At 38.9% G+C, this 19352-nt stretch overlaps 1 protein-coding gene across 2 annotated transcripts in view; it reads left to right on the plus strand.

The window, feature by feature from the left end:
* LOC106947660 (plexin-B1-like) overlaps positions 1-19352 on the plus strand; it is a 95430-nt gene that overhangs the window by 23790 nt on the left and 52288 nt on the right. Inside the window, exon 2 of one of the 2 annotated variants that reach the window (XM_015032810.1) lies at positions 17824-17905. The exons of the other annotated variant lie outside the window; for it this stretch is intronic. Within the exon in view, the coding sequence (XP_014888296.1) occupies positions 17883-17905 (23 nt within the window). The 5' untranslated portion in view covers positions 17824-17882. The remainder of the gene's footprint in view (positions 1-17823; positions 17906-19352) is intronic. 2 annotated transcript variants of the gene reach the window in all.

Below are 19352 nucleotides of genomic sequence, written 5' to 3' on the forward strand. Positions count from 1 at the left end.
CGCCTGTTAAGAAGGGTGTTTTAAAATTTAAATCCCCCCCCCCCCCCCCCCGCGCGCGCTCAACAGTTTCAGTTTCACTCCACGTAAGGGAGTGAAACTGGTGATTGGTTAGGGGCCCGGTAATTGGCCCCGCCCCCTGACCCAACGCTGACTTGTTCTGCTAGTGATCCGACATATTAAATATCCCTGATTTTAGGTCAGCAAATGGACCTGAAGACTCTCAACACACTACACACAACAGGAATATCGCTTAAGATTATCTTAACAGCCATCCCAATAATTGGAACATCCTTAAGATTATCGGAATAAAAACCATGCCATGTGAACTAGGCATAAGCAGTTTGTTAGTTCAGACATAAGTCTTAAAAACCATACAAGTGACTTTGTGTTATAAAGCTTAAAAATTACTAATCTTGGGCTCAAAGTGTAACAGCATGGGAATGACTGCGTTTCTTCAGATTAGTACCATTATATACTGGGGGAAACACCTTCATTTAAGAGTTATTTGGCTAGAGGTAGACCAAGTTCATTGCCATAGAGACCGTTAATTGTACCTGGCTACATGATGCCCTGACTTGCAGACAGATGGTAGCTGGTCGCGCCGTCTCCAGGTGGGTCCTCTTCTTTGTTATTCTTGGTGCACACCAGGGTCTGCTCACAGGTTGTGCATCATGCCTATTATCAGGAGGTTGGGCTTTCACATTAAAGTGGTTGCTGGCAATATCAGAAACAGACCAGTGTAATGCTCCTAGGTGGACGGCCGGTCCATTAGTTGAACAGTGGTTGGATCAAGTCTGTTTATTCAGCTGCCGGTTCGCCCCTCCTGCCAGGCTCTCAAATACACTTCTGCAATCTTTCCCGGTTCTACACAAGCTTTAACCATTCTCTGCTGCTTTCTCTGGGATCCAGAAGGATTTTAATTAGATATTCCTGCAGCAGGTTATACTATACTCTCTTCCTTCTGTCTAAATGGATCTTCGTTTTCTTTACAGAATCCTGTCTACATCGGCCTTGTCTGCCTGCCTTTATTCCCCTCTCTCATGTCATTCTTTGTATCTTTTTCTTTTTTTTCTTATTGTGGGATCTACAGTTTGACCCCAGTTGCCCTTGACACATGCATTTCTATAGCGTCAGCCAATCAATAGAGACTCCTGCGTCCCAATGTCAGATGTTGGCTCCGCTAATTGAAACTAACAACAACTCCCCCTGAGCGACAATGAGTATTTTTTATTTTTTTTTGCCGTCTTTTGTGTGCTTCAAGGATGATAAATGGGAAGGATGAGGTTCTGCTGCTTTTGGATGGTGATCACCCCGTTGTAACCTTTTGTCCAGGCCTTTGTTATTGACTTATATGGACAAAAATTGTTCCCAGAACATGTCTGCTTTATGGGACACCAAGGAAGTGTTAATTATTTATCGTTTAATGTTGTCCACTTTAAAGTTTAAAGTAAGGTATCATTCATTTCGTATAGGAAGAAATTATTCTCCTCTCATGTAACCAGATGGCCAAATGATAATAAAACGATAGGTCTGTTGTATTTTATCTGATTTGGTTTGATTTGGAAGTAATTAATTGGTTGGTGTGCACAGAAGGTCAGTCGTAGTTAACAGGTGATTCACAAGCTGAAAAAGGACATGGGAATTATGGTTTATATAATCAAACATAAAAGCTTTGCCATTTCTGTAGAACACCTATAATCTTCAAATATGGTTGACTATATTGAACCGTATGTTTTACCAATGAAGTAGAGGTTTCACAAATTGAAACTAAATAATCTGTTACTGGTGTAAAGTATCTCAGTCCATGTTTGGCCTATCCATTTGATGTCTTCTTTACCAAACACAGGTTTGAAAATGCTTCTTTCTATATTTTCACAACTTTTCTAAACTTTAATTGTGTAATAGTTTTAATTCAGGTTTGCTCATTTTTAGATTTTTCTATTAGAAATGATCAAACACAGTGTTCAAAGCACCAGACTAAAGACTTTTGTCATTCAGTTTTGGTAGAAAGAAAAAGAGAACAAAGACAAATGATAAATCATGCAAATAGAAATGATCAAGGTTTTAATTTATCATGTGATTCATTGATTTATTGCTTATTGTGACAGGCCTGTTGATGAATTAAAAGAAAAATTCAGTCACCAGTCAGACCCAATCTAGGGAAAATCAGCATCTGCAGTTACTGACCAATTGAATGTTGCAGCAGTATCCATTTGACTGTTTTTGCTTATATATATATATATATATATATAAATCTATTTTATACAGGATTTCAACTCATGTTAGTTTTTGTCAATAAACATTATGTTAAAAATGCTCCAGAGCATCACTTATAGCATAATGGGCATAAATCACACATCTATGTGTGATTGATGGAGAAGTGGATCTTCCCTATCAGTCTTTTCAGCCTTTATAAGAATCTAGATGCAGCCTTTTTGGGGGTTGAAAAAAAAAAGCAAAAATAAGAGTGGTTGGAGAGTGGAGGGGGGTGGGGGCTTTCTCAAAGCTACTGTAATTAATCCCAAGCATCAGTCAGCCTTTTCTCATTAATAATGTATTTCTTAGCAGCAGTCCTGACAGAGGGAGTGGATTTGGGTCTTTATTCGGAGACTCAGCAACAATGCCAGGCAACCCTGGAGGCCAATCTGCTTTACTCAAAAGCCATCCCCCTGAGAACTACACGTTTCAGTGCTTCGTGTCCAAACTATGCCAATTAAAATATGTTTACAGCCTAACCCATGCACGGTCCTAATTTAGATTCAAACAACTATCAAAAATATGCAAGGCATATGTTGAGATTTATCCAAAAAGGTGTATTACTGGAGATGTTCTGGCAATCTAACCAGGCGTGCTAATCTTATAGAAGAGTCAAAAAAATCCTCTAGAGACCTGAAAGGATATTAGTTTAAATTGAGACATGTGCATTGTGTTGTTTTTATGGAAGGAAGTAAGCATGTCAACAAGTTTATCTCTGAAATCTAGAAAAGTCGGCTTTTTACTGAAAGGCACCAAATTCAGCATCTTTCCATTGACCATAAAATTGCACACATTGAAATTACAAAGTTTGCTTAACTGAAACAGCAATTTTGAAACAACTCACGTTTTTTGATATGTATTTGCACTAGGACGATGTGTTTTTTTTTTGCATGTATCAAAACTAGTGTATTTCACAAAACTGCAATGGAAACAGTTTTTTCACATCATGATTCACATGATTTACTTATCAAAAACTGGATGTTACTATTGGCAGAAAAGATGAAGACAACAGGAAGTGGTAGGAGCATGATGGGGTGGCATGTTTTTCAGTGACTTATCAAGTGAACACACTTATTTACGTGGGATTTTAATTGCTTAGTAAATGGAAACACCACCATTGTGAAATTGTGTATTTCGGCATTAGCAGAACATTGATGAAGTTTTACACACAATTGCAATTGAAATGTAGCCATTTTCTTTTAAATATTTTAGAAAGTCTGCAAATAATGTGGACTTTCATTAAACAGAAAAATTTGCAAACGTGATTCCACAAATATTAAGCCACAAATATGAGGGGTTCTACTGCATTATAATTTTTTATTATGCAGATGTACGAAACTGCTCAATCTCACATGTGATAAATATATGTGTGATGTTTGCTGAAAATAAATTCCTATGAAACACGAGACATTGGTTCCAAATTCAGAAATCAGTCTCTATTGTTCCACAATACAATTCCTTGTACCAACCAATCAATTGAGTATCATAGCCAGTAGACTATGAACACATTCTAGAAAATGACTTTCATCTCTCTTGTTATAAGCTCCCCTCAGGTTGGTATAATAGAAGTGCAGTCTGTACAGAATGTCCCGTATGGAAACTGTTCAAAACATTTTCCTGTAACTAATAATATAGTTGAACTTCTCAAACACTGCAGGTTTTTTCAACTGCAATGACATACTTCCTTTCAAATTTGAGGAGTTCCACATCCGTACGCTACAGTAAATTGCACCACTCTGCAATCTTGAACTGATCCGTTTGGATCAGTTCAAGATTCTATTTGTCTGAGTACATCCAAAACCTTTGATGGGGCTGTTTTTACTTCAACGTCAGCCCTTTTTTTTTTTTTTCTGCAGGTCACACAATGTGTCATTTTTGTCTGGTTCTTAATGTAATTTGTATTTCTTTTTCATCACTGTTGCTTTTTATTTTTTATCATGTTTGTTTTTTGTTCCTAGTAGAACTTCCTCATCTATTTTTATACATTCACACGCACACGCACACACGCAAACACACAGCTCCTTTGTAAGTCTCGTTCTTCGAGTTCCTGTTTTTGTTTTTTTTTTCTTTTTAACCAATCTTTTTCATGGTTAAACCTTTCATTTTGATCAATCATTGATGATCCCAGGTGTCCTGAGCCTTCGGGGAATATCATGATTGGCTATCCAGTCCTTATGTACACCCCCTTCCTCCCCATCACACACACACCTGCAGGCTCCTTACACCCCCTCCCCTTCTTGCTTTTCCAGATCACAGTTAAACCTTATCCTAACCCCTGCCCCAGTTTCTCCCTCTCGCTCCTTGGCTGTTTCTTATCTCAGTCTCCCTCTCTCTACACCCTGGACGTCAGTGAGCCAGCTTCAATTAGAGAAGCAGTGGGGTTCCCTAAGCCATTAGCCATATTAGTGTTGGGTCCATGCCTATGCCCCCTCTCGAACAAAGACCTCTGAATGCTTCCTGGTGCAGTTTGGTTTTGGCATTTGTCTAGATTTTGCTGATTTGCAACCACACAACCTCTTAGAGACTCAGAGGTTGTGTAGTTCAGACTTTCTTCTAATCCAGCACTCTTCCCATCTCAAAGAAAGCATTTCATCACAACAGAAAGGCCTTTAAGCTTGATGTTCAAGTTGGGACAATATGACAATAAATGTTAGGACAGCTGATTCCCACAATAGGACAATGACGTTGTTGGTCATTGATTGAGAGAGGCGTCAACTTGGGAAAACGAGGCATTTGCTCATTTGATTAATGACATGTAAAATCTTCTCAGTTCCTTCCTGTTATCATATACTTAACCTTTCACAATGAGTTGTTTTTGTCCCCAGATCACAATCACGCACCTCTGTCCTCGAGCGCAGGCAGGCTCCACTCATCAATCATCTTTGATTTTTCTGCCACACATTCAGAAAGCACGGTAATGTCTCCCAAGTATTAGGCATAATGTGTGTACGTACTTGTTTTGTGCGTGTTCCTGAGCAAGATGGAGAAAGCACAGTCTATTAAGCATTTGACAACTGAAGACCTCCCACTCTAAAAGACCCGCTCGGTTTGTCCTCTCGCCCAATCCCGGGAAGCCAAGGGGGGGACAAAGGCATGTCTCTGCAGTGGTGGGGGGACTATTTTCTTTCTAATGAAGCTGTCCATCACATTATGTTGACAGAAGGCCACGATAGCATTCCCACCTGCCCACTCTTCCTAAACAATCTGTTAGAAAGCCAAATCAACTAGACTTTAATTTGTTTGGCATGGAAAAAAAATACAAATTTCTATGAAATATCATGAGCTAAGGTATTTTGTGTTTAACATCCCTTTGTGTTTGTAATTACCTTTTTTTATTACTGGTCTCTTGAGATAAGGTATTGTTTTTATGAAAACATTTTAAGATTTTTTTTTTAATCAATTTTGTGTTTTGATCAAGTATAGGCCAGAAAAACAACAAACGGTGTCCTAATTCTTCATTTTAGCTACAAAGCATGCACTAATTTATGCATTGTTAGCTGCTGACTGTTAGCATTTCGTGGTTTTCTTGCAGTGTACAAATTAGGGCTGCTTGGTTATGAAAAATATTGCAATTTTGGTCATTTTAGGTAATGAAGTAATGATTCAAAGTAGTCATTGGGTTTGGTCATTAGGCCATTGGCTCTTCAAGTGTTTTGCACTTGAAGAGCAGTAAATGGTCTCTTGACCATTGAATTTTACCTTTTTTGTTGAATCATCTCTTTGAGTAGCTGGAGAAGTGTGTGCTTAAAGGTGAGAAATTATATAAATTATATAAAGCAATCACACATATTGTTAGTACAGTACTTCAATGACCATTAAAAAATAAAATATAAAATTGAAAATAATTGCATTTATTACATAAATGAAATTATAATATAAATGTTTAATAGGCCAAAATAATTATGATGTTGAAAAAAACACCAGTAAAAAAAAACAACAACAATATTTTCAAAACTATTGCATTATTTTAGGGACTTTTTGGTACCAAGACAGGACAAATCTAACCTGCCATAACTATTTTTGAAATATCTCAGATGTAGAACTTCAAGATAAGTGCTTCAATATTATTTTACCAAATCAAATCTGTTTTAATTTGTATTGTGATACATTACTTCACGTGAAAGGATGTTAAATATTATTGAACTTTTGGAGAAAGAAAAAAATGGCAAGTGCAGAGAAACATGCAACATTTTAACAGCTTGAGGACATTTATGATATTGATGTGCCTCAAAATGAAGATGAGCTTGACACCCTGAGTGTATGGCGTCACATTTCTGCTAAAATCCCAGAAAAGTCTATTGGGCAAGCTTTTATTAATCTCATTTATTAATTGTAAGACCAGTCGAATGTGTGACGTTATATTGGCGCCACCAACCTGAGCGCGCAGTGAGACTGATGTGAGCGCATCTATGTTTGTGGTCAAAGAATAATGTGGCTTATGTGTTTACATCTTAACCTGTTCTGGCACGCGCTTGTCTCTGTGACTGCGCTTGCAAGCTGATAAAGTTTATGCAAATGAGCCACACGACCTGGCAATCACAGACAGGATTTTAATTCAGATATTGCATTCACTTGGATGAATAGCAGCACACATCACAAACGGCAAATCAAAATACTGGACCAAGCAGCAGACGGTACTAATCAAAAGAATTTAGGGAAACAAAATAAAACATTAAGCAACAAATACTTGAAATTTGTACCTTTAGAATATTTAGTATCATTGTTCATTTTAGGTAACATGTTTGAATTTATTTTTACTTTAACCAACATTACATACCTTGTTTTAAAATCCTATTTAAGATTTTAATGATGTGCACAAAAATTTATAGTATTTGTTGAAATTGTATTTTACTGTGTTTTTAGACAACATTTAAGTATAACGCTGTCTAAAAAAACATAATTACCTGGTCATATTTTATCACAAAAATATGGCAGATTAGTGGTAGATGAATTTTGGCAAATTTTCTGGAGGGAGAAAGCTCTGCTTTTTAATTTTAATTTTTTTAGCTTTTTGGGGATGGGGGACAAAACCAAAAGCTTGCTTTTCCCAAACTCAGTTTTCTGTTTCCTCAACTAACTATGATTTCCAAATCAATAAGTGTGACATGTCAGATGTGTTATTAAATGAAGTGTTCACTTCATTTGTAATCAGTTTCAAATTACACCTGAATCATATCAACATAACCCAATCTACTGTATGAATTTAGCTGTTGCTTCCAGTGGTTCATGTGTGTAAGAATAGTGTTGAACAACCAGCTGTTAGTCAGTAATGCTAAGACCACATTACCAGGAAGTACCCACCAGCAGCCACCTAATGACTTAAAAAAAATCTGTAAGAGCATGGAGGGTGATTGTGAGAGAAATGGGGATTAGGAACGCCTGTCACTGCTCCGTTTTTTAAAGCTTCAGTGGTTTTATGTCAGCCTGGGCACCCTGGCTGCAGATAAAACACATCCGGGATGAAAGTAGGCAGCCTCGGCACATCCAAGTGACCGGCCAAGCTTGTGAAATATTAATGCAGGGCTTTGTTATATTGTTTTCTCAGTGCTTCAACTGTCAGATAGCACCACTCTCTAGAACCAAGATGCTGGAAAAAAAGAAAAGAAAAAGAGGTTGGGGTTTTTCACAAATTTCTCGACACAGATTTAGAGAAACTAGTGTGAAATTAAAATGAACCCAGCTCTTTTATCAGACTGCCATTGAGATTATAAGTTTGTGTCAGCACCTCAACTTTGTTAAATGGAAACACTGCTTATGATAATTAATCACATCTTCTGTTTTGGCAGGAAGAAAGTACATTATTTCACATCCAGAGTGTTATACACCAGAACATCACCTTGGTGACCGGAATATAAAAAAAAAATGTTTAATTTGGAGGTACCAAACTAGATAATGTTTTGGCTCTGATGCATAAAAAATATTGAACTAAAAGAGGGTGTATTCTTAAATGTTTGTCATTCTCGTTTTCATTAATGCTATTTTACATTTAGAGCTTTATAATTTCATAAAGTTTATGGTGTTCTGTTAACAGCTCACTCCAATGGTGTTTTCACACCTGACAGTTTGGTAGACTCGGTTAGATTGGGGACCAAAAATGAAATATTGTTGCATTTTCAGATGCATTGTGTCAAAAAACTCAAACACTTTGAAAAACGTCTCGCCAAACCCCTGTCACCTCTGGGGGCGCTGCGCCAATAACCACTGAAGGAAATTACATGAAAACCTCTGAAGACATAAACACAACTTGTTTTTTGCAAAATTAAAACAAATATGGAGTGGGGTCAGATTTTAGCGGATGTAGGATTTCACTTTTGTCTTTGGTAAAGGACCTTGAGTCATTTCTCCCACTAGCACTAGACTTTGCATTTGTTTCAGTTGTATTTACCCAGAATGCTCTGGACCATAGACCTTCTTTTGGAGAGGTCTATGGTCTACTTGGTGTTCACATATGCATGCAAATGGTGCCAGAGTTCACTTCAACCAAACAGGCTAAGTTTGTAGGCGGATAGAGTTTGACTGCACATTCACCCCTCCCCAAAGGAGCCAGACTTTCTAGGCAAGCAAACCAAAGTTTGATTAAAGTGGACTAAACAGGGCTGGTGTGAATGCACCCACAACTGTATTGAGTTGAAGTTGTATAATACATTTCTTTGGTCAGGGAACTTGGCGTGGTGATAAATGCTGCTGCTGGACAACAGCAGCACAGAATCCCTGTCTAAACATTCAGAAAATGCACGGCATCTAGAGAGGCGCCTTGGATACCAGGCATGGGGACAGAGAGAGGGAGAGACGACCAAGAGGAGGTTATGCTGAGATGGGTGAGACAGAAGGGGACGCTGGGCTGTCTCCACTTAGCATGTTATGAGTCAGGGGTTTGCCAGGGGTCACGAGCCCCATGAATAAAACAAATCATATTCTCACACTCCAGTGTTTCAACAGCCAGCAATGGGTTCCTCTGGGAATAGATGAAGGGCTCTTTATTCTTGTTCAAGACCCTTCTGAGAAAACACACTGCATGATTCATAGTGATAAAAGTTCTAAAACTGGTGTCTGGAAAGCAGAAAGCATCCTCCAGCCTGGGTGCAGGCTTATTGCTGTTTTCGTTAGATTCTGGTTTATTGCCGCAGAAATTGTCTGGATACAGCTTTTTTCCATTTCAGTTCTGCTCTTTAATCTAATATCCTGGCTGAAAATTGTATTTAACGTTCCCAGATGTCTCTAAAGTAAGGCTGAAAGGATTATTTTTTTTATCATTACAAACAAAAAGCCACCGAGCAACATCACTGGCCTTTCAGTGAGGCAGAGGCGCTCAAGCGTCCATAGACAGTGTGACAAACTGATTCAAATGCCCACTGATTGGGAAAGCTGGACCACAACTCTATTCACAGGACTGAAGCACGTCGTCACAACAACGAAGGACGACAAAGGACTTTCTCAGTCTATTGAGCGCTGAAAGAAGAGGCAGCCGTGTGTGTGTGTGTGTGTGTGTGTGTGCAGACTCAGCTCAGTTGGGAGGTGGCTGTACAAGCAGTAGGTGGTAATGTATGCAGGCCAGCCACAAACACATGAATGCACATGCTCGTCTCACCCCACCTCCTTGTTAGTATTCTGCCACACAATGACTCTGGCAGCGCGTGCTTGATGACATCATGTTTCATACCAGCATATGGTCAGCCTGAATTTAAACCGTCAGACTGGCACAGAGATACCACTTGAGCTGGACTTGTTCTGAATTTAAATGCCTTTGACTTGGCTTAAGCCTTCTAGCTTTAGCTTAATGAAATACATTCTGTGGTCTTATCTGCTGTTGTTCGTTGCTCCCTGTGTGTCAAGACCTCTCATATCTGTCATAATAGATGTATTAGACCACTTTTCATGTTTATCATTTCATTTCTTGTGCTAAATCAGCAATACCAGATCAGATCTTTATTCATGCAGCCTTCTCCATTGTCAAGTCTCACTCTGTTCTTTGTGTTCTTGGGCAAGACACTTCATTCACCATAACTGGTGGTAATGGGCTTGGTAGCACTGGTGCAAGACACCGTTGCTCCTGTCCGCTCTGGCTACTATCTAGTAGCTTGCCACCATTACGGTGAGTAATTGACTGTAGTGTAAAGTGCTTTGGGGTTCTATGAACTTGATAAAGCACTGTACAAGTACAGGACACTTACCATATGTGGGTGTGAACATGAGAATGTGGGTGGGCCGTGACCATCAGGAGCTCTAGTTGACGCTGCGATGTCATCTTGTGCAGGAGACGTTGCTCCCTAACTTCGTTTCCTATGGAACTTGCGCAATGAGGCGACAATCTCTTGCCCTGCTCCAGCCAAGCGTCTGGCAAAATTTGCACATGTGAATTTTTGAGCTCGTGCACGTAGATGTGCACATGTGGGCTAGCAACGCAACACAAGAAAGTTGGAATGTTCAACTTTTGCTGCTGTTGGCAGCAAGTTTGGTGTAGAGCTGTTAGTTAAGTTAGCCAAAGTTAGCCATTTTGTTAGCCATCAGTGGGGTTTATAAAATAAAGTGAGAGGAAGCTATTTACCATACCATACTAACTTTATTTATAAAGTACTTTAAAACACCCACCCCTGATACAAAGTGCTGTACATTAAAACACAACATAACAATAAAAAAAAATAAAAACTCTTACAGTTTAAAAACAAACATACAATTTAAAACTAGATCCTGCTGGAGTTGAAAGCCAAGTAAAATAGATGGGTTTTAAGACGAGCTTTAAAAGTGGACAGTGAAGGGGCCTCTCTAACCTGCAAAGGCATGTCCTTCCATAACTTGGGGTCCATGACAGAGAAAGCTCTGTCCCCTCTGAGCTTCCTTCTGGATCTTGGTACCTCCAAGAGCAGCTGATCTGCTGACCTGAGAGACTGATAGGGTATATAGGGGTGAAGAAGCTCAGAGAGGTAAGCCAGGGCAAGATTATGCAGTGATTTAAAAACAAACACAAGAATTTTAAAATTAATCCTAAAATATACAGGCAGCCAGTGAAGTGACGCCAGGACAGGGGTCACATGTTCTCTCTTTCGAGTTACTTAAAAGGATATGTCCAGACATGCCGTCCCAGGCTGTGAGAATGAAAGAGCATGCATAGTACATCAGCATTGATCAGTTAAGTATGAAATAAATGTATTTACAATCTTTATCTTGCAGAATCTTTTGCATGTCACAAAACAAAGGAAAAAAACAATGAAAAGCAGTTTTTTTTTTTCTAGAAGGCTACATTTGTACTTTGTCATTCAACCCTTGGGTATTCTGATGTTGTCATCCTAAGTTGGGCTCTCCGACAGGCCTGAGAACTGAAGTCTGTAATTGTGGCATGATTTATTGGCTCCTCCTCGCTCTGCTGTTGTCTTCCTCTGTCAACAGGATCTTTTTTAATCTGACCTCCACCCTTCTAACATTCTCTCTTTCGTTGTTAAGTGAAAACACAAAAAAACAAGCGAGGCTGAGTTCAAGGGACATTTAATCAGCATTATGTGTTGCCAATTTTCAGTGCAGCCTGTGGACCATAGCTGTAATAAGTTCAATGGAGCCTCAGCTGCTTCTGTCAGTCATACTTGTTCTTGCTCTTTCTTTCTCATTAAGTCACCACCACCTTTCTTATTGATGCTGTTTGATCCTTCCGCCTGTTGAATGTTGAATTACTGCACCATCAGCTCCTGTCCATCATATCTGCATGACGGGTCACCCTGTCTGGAGTATTGCGTTTTGTATTATTATTATTCTACATCATCAAATGTTTTCTAAATGCGCTCAGATGTCATGTCAGGAAATGTGGGGTCCAGGTAGGATAGACTGGGTTAGGTTGTTTTCATACAAGTGATACTGAAAATAACAGGAATAAGTTCTGTTTTAATACGGCTTCAACACATTTAGGAAGCTAAGATAAATAAAGGCCAGAGAAAAATACTTCTGATTTGAAATGTACAGTTGATGTGTAACGGTGAGCAAACATGTCCACCGTTTCAGAAGGAATGCTCATACTGCACATAAGCACATGTAACACACAGCATTACTTCAAATATCTGCTGATACCTGAGAAATGAAAATGTTTACTTTATTATTGGGGCCTTAATGTGAGCGAAATTGGTTCAAGAAACAGTGGAGGAGACGAGTAACATGGGACAATGCAGTACGGTGGCTCAGAAGGGTCAACAAAATGCAAAAGCCATGACACAACAAAAAAACAACAAAGGAAGTGATTCTAAAACAGCTTATCCATCTAAAACCTGATCATTTATTTATTTTCCTTAACATACCGGTTGATCTGTGTTTCTACTATATTTTTTATATTTATTGAGATATTTGCTTTTATTTCACTCAATTATTTGACTTGCCTTTGAAAGTTGCCATTTTTAAAATGTCATTGTGCTTTTAATGCACAATGACAATGGAAGAGATTCTTATTCTGAAAGTTGCTAGCATAGCTTCCATTTTAGCATAATTTCTGATTTAACATGGTCAGCTTTAGCATACAATTCCTGACTAACTTTCTGGCATAACATCCATTGTACTTTTTTGTTATTGTGTTGGCATTTGCATTTTGTTGACCCTTCTGAGGGTCAACATAACATACATATACATTACACATTTTCTTCAGAAGAAGGAAATGTATAATGTTAGCAGCATACAGTAATAGCAATCAACTTGTCATATTGTACTTAACAGATTTTTTAAATGTAGCAAATATTTCTAGTTAAAAAGTGACTAAAATCCAGTTTTTTCTAAGAATACACAAAAAATATTCAGCCAACCTTCCCCAAAAATTTGAAAACTTTTAAATTTACAAATATTGCTTGTGCTGTTGAGCATGTTACTGATTCATAATTTTGTTTCCCATGAGAACTTTAAACTTGATATTTGCCCATATTTCAAAATGTTTTGACACCACTGGAATAAACATTAAAAATGTTTACAAGGACAACATTAGTTGGTTTGTTAATTGACTTAATTTAAGTCATGTTAATTTATCATGACCACTGACATGTTTGTCACAAACTTTTGTTTTTTGAGGATCTGAGTGTATAATTGTTAACAAGAAAACGTCAGGATACATTGTTGATTCTGTTGTGAAGAAGTGTAAAGCTGAGTTAGAGTATAAAACGATATTCAAACACCATTCTGATTGTATATCATAGACTCTAACTGTGCTATGTTTAAAGCTGCTAATGCACTGTGGCTTCTTGCTTCCTTAGGGCTGTGTTCAGATAATCTCTGTTCTATGATTGACTGTTTAATTATTTATTGCCGCTCCTCGCTTTGAGGATCCATAAAACTACTGTTAGCAGGGCCTTGTTTCCTCCTTTTCACTCTAACACGTTGATGAAGTGCTTGTAATGTCAGGAGTGGCCTTTTTGGCATTCGCTGATGGTCCACTTTGTTAAACTGCTGCGGTGAATGATCGTCATTTATAGACTTGGAGATAATGGCAGCTCATTAGCAATGGATTATAAGGAATTAAACCCCCTACGGCTTTTACAGTGGATCCTGGAGTAGCACGGGACGTGTTGGAGCAAGCAGGGGAGGCCCAACACCTGCTTTCCCAATGAAGGCACCGCTGCCCTCAGGGTGAATGGATCCTGTCATAAAACGGCCTGAGCTGAGCGTATGTGTGGGCGTTTGCACATGATAGATGCCTATGTGTAGTCTTTCTTTTTCATTTTAAGGGAAGTAGCTTTTATCCTGTGTCCGTTTACTGCAGCCACTTGGTCGGAGAGCTGTGAAAGGGACACTATTCAACCCCCCCCTACCCAGCAGACAGAGAACCCCTTCAACACACCGGAGGGACACACACACACACACACAGAGAGAGAGACTCTCTGTGTCTGCATGTGAACTAAAGGATAGAGAGATGCCCATTGACCCCAATGAAGCCAACGGAAATGGAGAAAGGCCAAACCCGTACATCTGCCTCTCATAATGTTAGTGATCTGAACATACTGATCTGAAAGTCATTCTGCAACACACAAACTCAGGTGTAGTGGACAGTCTGGATTAATGTCAGTTCAATTACTTGACTTGTATTTTAACACCTCAGTGGTGAAAGTTGATTATGAGCAATGTATTCATATTCCTTCAACTGTTTCACAACAAGGTTTCCCCCAGAAAACCTGCTAAGCTCAGTGGTAGGGGATGCTAAGGCAGGCTCTGAATTTTGAAAGAGGTCAAGTTATAGTTTGCCGCAAGTTGTATAGAGGAGACGGTAAAACTTGCTGAAAAAGGTACGGCCATGTGGGGCGATGGTGGCAGCAATGGTAGGAGCTTGTTTCATAATCGGGGAGTTGCAGGTTTGAATATCTGTTTGAAGTATGGCAGCTGTGGCTGCATTGTAGTAGCTTACTGCCATCAGTGTGACTGGTTGAAGTGCTTTGGGGTCCTCTGGACTTGATGAAGCACTGTACAGAGAATTTACCATGCTGCATTTCAGTTAAAGCACACCACTGACATGGTGGTTGAAACATCATGCTGTACTTTCATGTGAAATGGATCTTATCTATCTCTGCAAAGATCTGAAAATTCGCTTCTGTTGCCGTTTGCTCCATCGTGAGAAGGAGGGCAGATCGACAGGCCCACACGGCAGGTCACATCAGCATCTGTTTGGTTAGCAATAGTCATCCCTCTGTTGCCATCTTGGCATCTTTTTTGCTATATTTAGCAACTTTTCAGACAAAAAAATTGGCATCCGGAGGTCAGACTTTGTAATAATTGTGAACAGAGAGAACTGCAAGCTGTTAACCTCTAAAATTTTGGTAATACTATTTGTAACTTAATTTTTCTTGTGTTGTATGATATTTTGGGCCTTTTAAATACATGAACTGCATTTTCTTGATTACTATTCATGTGGAAGAATGCAGTTAAAGTGCAGTTTGCATTCTGTGGGAAGACTTTTAAGAAAACCTCCTCTGGCACTCTTAATCCAGTTGGAATGACTTGAGCAAAAGACTTGGTGTCTAAATGTACAACGCTGGTGGAAAGTAGCCCAAAGGTTTGCTGCACTTGCACTTCACAATTATACACTACTTTGTGATGGCCCACCACATTGAATTTCCATTAATTACATTGAGACACTTTTGCGAGTCACTGTGTGGGCATACTATCTACAGCATTGTGTGGTCCCTTCAGGCTGAGGCAGAAAGTAGCCCATTCATTCCAGATACCAGTTTGGTATTAATTTCATGGTGCCAATTTTTCTGTCCTCAACTTTGGTGACAAAATGAAATTATAGAGCATCAGTTCAGATGCTGCTCACTTAAACGAGCAAATTGCAATCCATTTCTGCTAATGGAACCACACTTCCCACAATTGTGGTCTGCTACAGCCAAACTAATTTCTTTCTCTTCCTTTTGACATTTAACTCTAGCTTGATCATTTCTGCCACGAGCCGGTGGCAACATTTGAGCAATTGCCAAGAACTGGAGAACCCTTAATATATGGAGACAATATGTTAGCATGTTTGCTGCGTCATATGAGATGTTTCACGATTGAAACTTCCTGTTTTAATTACAGAATGAAGAAAATTTGGCCCTGCCAGCTCCTAGTTTGCATTTTGCCATGAAAGCTTTTGCACTTCATGCTGAGTAAAGCAGTTCTCTTCAGGCTGAGGGTTTTAGGGTGTGGGCATGGAAAACTACGTAGTTCAGCAAGCTCTTTCTAAGTGTGCCAAAACTCTTGGGGGATATGATAAAATACTTTCTGATCACAGGAACCTTTTTTTCCTCTTTGTCTTTCTGTTTCCAACATTTAGAAATGTGGTTAGTTTTTTTTTTCTTTTTTTAAACTGCATTAATTTTATACGCTGATGAACAGTAACATACATGTTTTCTGCCACTGTATGATGATTAACTGTGAATCATTAAATTGCCCAGCTATTTAAGTATGCCTAAAATCTCTTACTCCACTTTGTAAAGTGATCCGGTGCTGAAATTCCATGAAATAGTTCCTTTGATCATTAAATATATTGAAGCTTTTTTTTTTTCAGCCTTGATCTGCCAAATATCTTGCTGTCATGCAGCCTGAATAAACCACGTCAAGACAGTCGTACCATTTCCTGCACAAATGTGTGCACAATTTTTTCTGTATTCTAATGTCCAAACAACACAAACTTGCAATTATGCTTTTTCCATCAAATGAATTCAATTAAATTCACACTTCAGTAACCCACTTGGATAAACATGTTCATGTGATAAGTCATTAAAAATTATGGTGGCGATGAATGTAAATACATGAGATCCGTTCATGTTTCGGTCACGGCGCTGGTGTTCATCTATTCGCCAGCAACTTACACATTTCAGCAGCACGCCTCTTATACTTGGGAGTGGAGCTTTTGGGAAATCGTTGTCTGCGTTGAATTGCTATAGACTCAACACTTTCAAATGACTAACTATATTGTTGATGAGACTTCTGGTGTAGCTACATAATGTCCAAGGAGATCAGGACCTACAAATAAGCACTTTACTACTGTTTGCAAACTAGCATGACTCGCATGGTGTGATAAGTGTTTCCATTTCAGTTTTGCAAAATACACAAATTTTGATACAACTAAAAAAACACCTCTTCCGAGCACAAACACTTATTTTTTTTATGAAAGAACATGTTTTTTTTGTTGTTTTTTTTGTTTTTAAATTACTTTGTTTCCATTAAACAAACTTATTTTTGTAATTCCAGTTTGCACAATTTTATAGTCAATTGACACATTACTGTTCCTTTGTTGAAGCCTCCCACTGTTTTTATTTGAAACTCCTCATTGGTGCTGAAAATAGTTAAGTTCTTCACTCAGTAGTAGCTGAACAACAAAGACTGTTGTTGTTGTGACCTTGTGGCACAAACTAAAAATTTGCAGATTCCAGTCACCAGATGATTATTGGTCGATCTCTTATAAAAATGGGATGAAGGTTAGAAACAGAAGGTTCTAGCGAGAAACCTCTAGGTCTCACATTTTCTATTAAATTCCAAACATCTAAACATCTAAGGAACCTTTGCAGCACATTTGTATGCTAAAATTGTTGATTAATTCTATTTACTAATCAACAACTTGATTTTTTTTTGTCATTATGATTACTGCAACATAATTTCCTGTTAAGCTGACCAAGACATAAACAATCAGAATCAGAAGAATTTTATTGTCATTGTCAGAAAAACAACGATATTGCAGTTCCAGTAGCATAGGATTTTACATTCTTATATAATTATGAACCGATTCCATCAGTTTGTAAGTCATTGCGTGTCTTGGCACCTACATTTCTAACAGATTAGTTGAGCTTTATTCAAGCAGGCAGCATTTTAATTCTTTTGGTCAAGCCATCTTATCTGTTCCAGTTCCAACTTAAAGCCCAGTCGTTATGAGGCTTTCCCACAGTTTAGAAAACAGCCCTTCTACCTCAGTTTTCATTTCCTGAATTTATTTATAGATGGCGATTATTCCCAGCAGATATTCTCTCCTCTAAATTATGATTGTTTTTGATTTTTGCACGTATTACTTGTATCCATTTGCTTTTGACTGATAATTGTTGTTTTTCTTCCATTAGTCTTCCTTGGCAATGTTTTTCCCAGGCTTTGGCATTAAGAAGACTTGGCCAGCACTACAACTCCAGCTTTTCGGTGACTGGGTCATGAGCATCACCCAAACTCAAATGTCAGTACTTTCCACATCCCTCCATTAAAACAAATCCGAGTGTTTACAGGCAAATGCAAGGGCCTGCTCTGTGTGTTCTCCTTGCTTGTTGCTATTGGCCCTGCTGCTCTCACCCTCTTTACTGTACTGTTTGGATGGGATCCACGGATGCTACTGTTGCAAAGCCCGGGGCCTACAGCCTAAGGCGAGGTGTGGGCCGAAACAACTTTCATATAACAATGCTCGGTGGCTCCGGGCCCAAAGTCCCCCACTGTCCCGAGGCTGTTGACCTCACATATTTCATGGGGTCTTTGGTGCTCGGTGGGCTGTCACAGCTCATTAGAGGCTTTAGAAATGAACTTCCACAGCAGCCTCTGAAGGTGCGCAGTAAACATAGACAGAGTGAGCTGGAAAAGAGTGAGCTGTTCTTATTGTCAGTGTCAAAAAGTATCTACCCCCTTACAAATTTCTTAAGGTTTATACTTTTTTATGACACACTTTAATGTTTGAGGTTCATTTTTATTTAGATGGGGATAACCAGATTAAAAACAAAATGAAGCATTCAAATGATGGTTTGATTTATTAAGGGGAAAAAAAAGCTGTGAAAAAAACCAGTGGTTATTCGCATTGAAAGGAGTTGGAAGCCCCTCTGGTGCCTCCATTTGCGGGTTCTCCAGGAGACCAAGGGAAAGACCCTATACATTGCAGAGCAACCATTGGCAGCACTGATTGCCACACAGCTTTTGCGATCAGATTGAAAGTGACAATGTCACTCCAAAACCTTTAAGTTTTTTTTCCCACTTTAGGCCACTTTAGAGATAGCCTGGTAAAATCCAGCTCCTTATACGTATGGGCCAGCTCAACCGGGAAGGAAGCTTCACTATAAATTGTGTGCACTGTACACAACTATTCTCCACTGTGAAGAGAGAGCTTCCAAGCTGAACGACATCTTTGATAAAATGTCTTTTCATTCTTCTTGCTCCAACCTTACTTGCTCAATATTTGGAAAAGTAGCCAACACAGACTGGGTTGCTATTGATAAACTCCAATGACATGCAAACTACAATTCTAAAATTGTGGTTTGCGTGTTTGATTATGTCGATTCTAAATCAGTGTAATCATTCACAACTCCTTCTTCTGTTTGCTGACTGGCCCAGATAAAATTCTGCCAGAGAAATCTAACTAAATGGGAGAAATCCCAGACAGAGCACTGAAAAGAGATGAGTATTGAGCTTAATTAGATAGGAAGGCAATGGCCAGGCTAATTCAGAGGTAAACTTGCTGTTGTACTTAAGATCATTGCCCTGCTGCATAAGACAAATATGCTAGAACATGAAGTCACAAACTGATGTATTTATTGGTAGAAATTACAATTCCTGGTTCCATAAAGAACATCAAGTCTTCCAGTAACTGAAGCTCTGAATCAGGACCAGGCCTTCACATTATCACCACCATGTTTGACTTCCTC

The sequence above is a fragment of the Poecilia latipinna genome, unplaced genomic scaffold, assembly GCF_001443285.1.
Source record: "Poecilia latipinna isolate Pla-1442-1.1 unplaced genomic scaffold, P_latipinna-1.0 Scaffold251, whole genome shotgun sequence".
NCBI classification, from domain to species: Eukaryota; Metazoa; Chordata; class Actinopteri; order Cyprinodontiformes; family Poeciliidae; genus Poecilia; species Poecilia latipinna.